General features: G+C 30.4%; 1 protein-coding gene across 1 annotated transcript; it reads left to right on the top strand.

Annotated features, from left to right (window-relative positions):
• On the top strand, positions 1-664 carry LOC114408087. The gene has a single exon (XM_028371208.1). The coding sequence runs from the start codon at positions 103-105 to the stop codon at positions 562-564; it is 462 nt and encodes a 153-aa protein (XP_028227009.1). The 5' UTR covers positions 1-102; the 3' UTR covers positions 565-664.
• The last annotated feature ends 6,446 nt before the right edge of the window (positions 665-7,110 follow it).

Below are 7,110 nucleotides of genomic sequence, written 5' to 3'. Positions count from 1 at the left end.
TTACATGGTATGTTCTCTAGTCAATAATACTCTCTTAACTACTTTACATTTATTTGTTCTTGTCTTCTTCTCAATTAACATACATATAGTTTGACACTTTGTATGTGTTTGTTTCCTACACAGGAACAGAATCAGCAAAAGCTTCGAAAGGCTGTCTCGGACGTGTCGAAGGAAATTGGAAGATACTATAATGACTTGGAGTTGGAGAGACAACTTGGTGCTATTGAAGAGGTGGAACAAGCTGAATGCCAATGTTGTGGGATAAAGGAGGACTGCACCACGGTTTATATCACAGAGGTTCAAGAATGTTATTGTGGGAAGTGGGTTTGTGGGCTTTGTTCTGAAGCTGTTAAGGAAAGAGTAGGGCGAAGTCCTAAGGTTGCCATGCAAGATGCTTTGAACTCTCACAGGGATTTCTGCCAGGAATATAACGCCACCACTAGGCTTAACCCCCAACTCTCGATAACTCTTTCTATGAGGGAAATAGCCAAAAGAAGTTTGGAGAATAGGAAATCTAAGGGGTTAAGCATAAAAAAGCTTAGTCGGACCTCTAGTTATCCATGAAATTATTAAGTGATTTGGCATCTTGTTTCTGCTAATCTCTATATGATATACACATAATTAAATGTTATTAATTTTTTCTTGTAAATTAAAAAATTTTGATTACATGTCATATAAAAATTAATTGAGATTATAAATATGTGGTGATCCTGCCTCCTAAAATATAATTGTTTCAGACTCAATTAGAGTACCTTGTACTGATGACGTTGACCTTATTTTCTTGACAACATAACTACTTTCTTATATTATCTTTCCCTCTCAACAATAAAATGAACTTTGTTAACCAGTGCTGCAGTTGTTATTATGTAACCTTCATTAATTGGAAAAAATAGACATCCAACGAATTCTATTTAGCTTTCTTTTTTATAATAAAAATATAAGGATGCTATATCTATATATTGATCGATTTGCAAATAACAAAATTTCACGTTTCCTCGTTGGTGTGTCGTCTAGTACTTTTGCAGTTATATCCACTTTAGGAAATTAGGCCGAGGAGAGTAACAATTAGAATTCTCTATGTTTTCACATATTTGAATATTATTATTTTTTTCATTATTAATTTATTATTAAAGAAGATTTTTTAACACTAGATAATTGCCACTAAAGGTAAAATTTGTCCTAGTGAAAGTAACAAATGAACTACAAGACAACAAACTTATCAAACAGAGGGCGTTTGGAAAGAAGTACAAAGCCCATGGTTTTAAGATCTGGATTTGATGTAGTTAATTAGTGCGGGAAGAGATTTTCTCATGTTGAAAAAAATTTGAGCTTCTCAAGTGTTGAAATCCCAGTCACTAAATTGGAGCAATAGAATAAAAATTAGACTATTGATCAAATTCATCCGGGTATTATTCAAGTTTCAATTTAATGACTATAGTGATGTACCAAATATTCCGAGTCCATATGGAGCATGCATGTGTTGTGATGCTATATGTATGCATTTTACATATCTTGGTGATATTTGCGACGCTAGTAAATAGCCTAGTCCTTGTCCCTTACGAAGGAAAATGGATGTTTTACATTCTTTGGGATTTCCACCTTATTTAGTTATATTTATGTAAATGAGTTAAATATATGGTAAAGTCATGAAAATTCAATGGCTAAAAAGGGGATCGAATCTGTAACTCTTGCCCCCTCAAAGTTCGTGTCTCTATATAATTTGAACAACTTACACTGATTAACTTGATTTGTTATTTGATTTAAAGACATTCCAGTACAATTATGTGACTAATTAAATTTCGTGTTTTAGTTAACTTTTTTTTTATTAACTTTGGTTGCCTTTCATGCAGTTAGGAACTTAAAACAGACTGGAAGCTGACCACCCTTTTGACCCAGTAGTGTGCCAATTTTTTATTTTTATTTTTATTGTTAGTCTTGTTGAAACTAGAATATATATATCTGTAATATTTGGAGCAAAATAATTATGTTAATATCTGACAATTTATGATATTTCTAAATACAACTTTTATTTGGTTAAGTATATGATGCGCCATTGTAGGTTTAATGCATTTTTTGCGGTCTTAACTTTATCCTCATTTTTTACATCATTTCTGCACTGTTATTGGTTAAGATAGACTTAAGAGGGATGAATTATTTTGTGTAAAGCGTAATTGTTGTACACTTCATTAAAGTGAAGTGCAAAAATAGTTTTCTGTGTTGCGTCAAAATAAAAGCATTTTTTTCCGTTTGAAATAGCTTATGAAAAGCTTATTTGAACTTATCTTCTCCTATAAGTGCTTATGAAAGTGTTTGGATAAATTTTTAAAAATATCTTATTTCTTTTCAAATAAAAAATTTCACCTTTTAATTATATTAGAAAATGTGAGATATATTAATTAGAAAAATGATAAACAAAATAAAATGAGACAATAGCTTCAAAATTGTGAGATATGTTTGACCTAATTCCTCCACCCTCTACTGTAAGCAAACTCTACTGTTGTCATAGCTCCTAGCAGTTCTGCCTGCAGGAAAGCATTGCAATTCTTTAAATTAGTTGAGAAACGCCCCATGCAATCCAAATTATTGTTAGTAAAATTATCACCACATCAAACTCTGCCTATGTTTCCTTGGGAAAAAACCATCTGTGTTGCATACTTGCATTTAATCCAATTACAACTCGGTGGCCTCCAATTAATCAACCTGTTTGAATAGTTTAATCCTATTAGATTTTCTCAGATACCCATTAGCTTGAAAAAATTTAGAATACTGAATTCATGGAAAAAAATGACATAAATCCGTTGTATGAGTTGCCCGTGATTTATATAGAAACAAAGGTGTTATATGGTGTATTGGATTTGAATTCTAAAAGGTTTTAAAAGATTTTTCTCTACAAAAAAAGTCATGTGATGTTAAATCAAGATTAATGAGATTTCTTAAAGAGGATATTCAATAAAGACTTTTTTACAACTTACAGATATTCAAAATCATACAAAATTTAGATGAAATTATTTTGTAGGATGAATTTTGATAGACTTTGATAATTTTTTAATAAATTTATAAAGTTTTTTCAAATCTTACAAATTTTTATAATATAAATTATTAAAATTTAAGCTTCAAATCTTGATTATAAAAGTCTTTTATTTTTTTTATAAGTCATTACAATATTCTTAATATCTACACGACTTCTTTTTTATACCAAGAGTTTTTTAAAATCTCAATCTAATACACTCTTTTAAGTTTTAATTACATTTAATAATTTAAAATTAATTTACAAATCCATCAACATCAACTTTATTTGATTCAATGGCTGTTAATTTGTTGGTTCGTATTGATATATTTGCGGATCATTGCCAGCTTAAATCCAAGTTGGAAGGGTTTCTAGATGGGTTTCATGTGAATGATTAACAAAGAAATTGACTATAATTCAGCACTTTTCGTAGAGGAATCTATGGAGTTTTGACACCATCGTTCGGGTTAACACCAAGTGGTGCTCAAAATTTGGTTCATCCTACTACTAGCCCATGTTAGTGAGTTAGTCACCATCGTAGTGGACCTTTTAGTTCAAAATTAATATATATTATATTTCCCTTTATGAAAAGAAAAATAAATAAATATTTTCTGCACGGGTTACTTCAATTTATTCTCTTTGAAAGCGCATTAAAACTTTTTCTACCACATAATTGTGCTTAATCTATCAAAGAATAATTAAAGTAGAGCTGAGTGATTGAACTGGACCACTAAATAAGAACATGAAACCCTACAAATTTTAAAGAGATTCAGACCCCCATTAAAGGTAATGGATCGGCTTCACGTCATGCACACCTCACTCTATATTGAATAAACAAAAAAAATGTGAGTGAATTTATTACGGACAACACAAATATATTAGTATAAACAAACTGCTGAAAAGTGCGTCATATTAATCCATATGCATATGAAAGCACTAAACCAAGACACTACTTCTCTTTACAGCATATTGGCACGATTCCACTTTTCTATATGACATAAGTTTATACAAAATGGATCAGTTATTGAAACATCATATATATAATAGTGAATCGTGTTTATTTATAAGAATTTTGGTACCTATGCATTTATTTTACACAGAAATTAGCCTCTCATTCTATTTTATTTTTTTACAGGCTCTCATTCCATTATTTTAACAATTCATTTTTGGCCTCTTTTCTTTGTCCTCCCAACCATTAAACACGAGCTAGCATTATTTCTTGTGTATCATTAAGAGAAGACACTGAGATGTCTGAATTATTTATATTTTAATTATAAAGCTCCGGAATGAGAGATGAACAGCACTCAAATTTAATGTCTTCGACGGCTGGGATTAAACCTAAGAGCGAATGTTACTTTAAATTAAGTCAACTTAAGCAAAAAAATATTACTTTAATTATTAGCTACTTAATAGTTTTAAATATAATTATAAAATACTTTAAATATATACAATTTTATCAGATTTTATTTATTGGATTAATTTACTTTTTAACATAAAAAATGAAACTATAAAAAGATACAATTCGGACTTAAATTTATTATTTTACTCTTATGCATAAAAAATGAAACTATAAAAATGATTTGAATGAATAAAAATTAATTTTAAAGATGTTTTTCAAATAACTTATCATATATAATATTATTTAAAGAAATTTAAGTATTTATTATAAAAGATAAAATGTTTAAAAATGTATTATTGTTCAACATATTTTTTAAATAAAAATGATTTATTTAAGTGAAATTCAATAACATAAAATTATATAAAAATATTTAATAAATCATCCAAAAATAATTTAATAGATATTTTGATTAATCATTTACAAAGTCATTAAAAACTTGGCACGAATGCCATTGTGATAAAAGGGATTAAAAATTTAAAATCCTAACCACAAATATAAAGAATTTTTTTTATAAATACTTTAAAATATAAAAGTTTTATTTAATTATATTATTTACTTATTTCCACAAAGTTTTATTAATGAAACTTTAAAAACATATTTTTTTTTCTAAATTAAATGATTTAAGGCTAATTAATTACATTTTTTGTCGTCTAGATGTATATTACAATTTTGTAATTTTGATCTTTCAAGTTTTGTGCAAATTAAGTTTTTCAAGTATTATAATTTGTGCAATTTTTATTCCAATTTTTTATGTGACACTAGATGAGAATAACTAATGCTAGTTCTTAAAAATTATTTATTTTCAAAATGATTTTTTTTATTAAAATTGTATTTAATTAGAGTGATCAATTCCAGTGTAAAAGGGAAAACAATAGAACAACATAATTAATTGAATAACAATGAAAAACTCAATTAAAATAAAGAATTAGAGTACATGAGTACAACTACATCATAATCCGAACTCTAGGGATTTAGCCAACCATGATCACAACAAAGTCAAACAACATATGAAATAGCATTGAGAATAAAAGAGATAGAAAATTCTTACATATTAGGACCCCCGTTGTTCTGGGTACAATTCTCTCACTTAGAAATCCTTGTTGTTTGAAAATACGTTAAAGTTCACCAAAAAATGCATCCCTTTTACTTTTTGTACTAATAATAATTAAGCAGCAACATTGAGGTCAGCATGGACAGTGTTGAGTCAGCATATGCCATGCTAAAGACAACATCCGTGCTTGAATGTGTGACGTTGATTTTGATTTTTGGCTCTAGAACAACATGGGCGATGCTATCAGCAGCACAATCGTGCTCGGATGTGTGACATTTGGTACACTTGCCAAACGCCTAACAACGATTCAAGTGGACCATACATCATACATTACAATATATCAAGCTTAAAACTTATTTCAGTGCCTAAGCTTAAAGGGAATTGTTCATCCATGGATTTTTGCTAATTTGTTGCCTTTGTGGGGAAATATTAGTGAAGTGGTGAACTCAATTTTTTTTTTAAACTGGAGGGATTACAAAAAATGAATTCCTAAAAATTGATAGAAAAACAAAGCAAAGTTAAGAACGAAAAATCACATAAAGGTCATAAGCAAAAATGCCACAATAACATTAAATTTTGGGTGAAATGACATAACATGAACCCCCTTACCACACTTAAGAGTTGCAATGTCCCCAATGCATAATCAAAGTAGAGATGAAAAACAAAAGTGGACGGGAAGGAAAAGAGTACTAAAATAAACTAAGCTTAGAAAAATGAAATATGAAAAACAAAGAAACCAAAAACACAAAACTTTCTTAAGATGAAGGTGGATCCATGAAGAAGTGGTCCTGTGACTACTGGATGCTCCTGCTGAAGGAACTGTAGAACTTAAAAAAATACTTTGTTGGCATCGAAACCCACTAAATCCATAGGTTGCCTCCTGGGAAGCTCTTGTTTAATGTCTCAAGCTCGATGAATCATAAGGGACAAGTCATCTACCCTCGAAGAGGGTGATGTTTCCTTTCTACAGCAAACTCTTAGAATGCCCATTTACCCTGTGGCCTAAAGCAGGAACAGGGGTACTAGCTCCTTCTTTCTTATCTCTCATGCCATTTCTCAGATTCTTTCTCAGAGAGTCTGTCCACCCCACACTTGGACGAGGCCTAGCTTACAGAAAATTGCAGGAGAAGGAAGATCTTTCTAAAGAACCAAGTATTTGAAACACTTCCTCTTTATCATCTAACCTCCAAGTTAGTTTCCCTTCTCTAACATCAATCAAGGCCCCTCCAGTGTTGAGGAAGGGTCATCTTAAAATGATTGGGACTTCTTCGTCCTCCTCTATGTCCAGGATTACAAATTCAGTAGGAAAGATGAACTTTCCGACTTTCACCAACAAATTCTCTACTATTCCCCTTGGGTAAGTAAGGGTCCTATCTGCAAGCTGAATGGAAATGTCAGTGGGTTGAGGTTTTTGTAACCCCAACTTCTTATAAATAGAATAAGGCATCAAAATAATATTAACACCTAAATCACACAATACTCTATCAAAGGACAATTTGCCAATGACATAAGGGATTGAAAAACTCCTTAGATCCTTAAGATTAAGAGGCAACTTCTTTTAAATCACAATAGAGCACTCTTCATTGAGGCCAATTTCGCAAAGTCCGCCAACTTTCATTTGTTTGAAATGATTTCTTTTCGATATTTGGTGTA

The sequence above is a fragment of the Glycine soja genome, chromosome 4 (assembly GCF_004193775.1).
Source record: "Glycine soja cultivar W05 chromosome 4, ASM419377v2, whole genome shotgun sequence".
In the NCBI taxonomy this organism is placed as follows: domain Eukaryota; kingdom Viridiplantae; phylum Streptophyta; class Magnoliopsida; order Fabales; family Fabaceae; genus Glycine; species Glycine soja.
Note: the sequence above shows the minus strand (reverse complement) of the source record. Positions and strands in the feature narration are given on the sequence as shown.

Bases quoted from the DNA above. Each gene is read 5' to 3' on its own strand.
- LOC114408087 (XM_028371208.1), top strand. From the start codon at position 103: ATGTGTTTGTTTCCTACACAGGAACAGAATCAGCAAAAGCTTCGAAAG.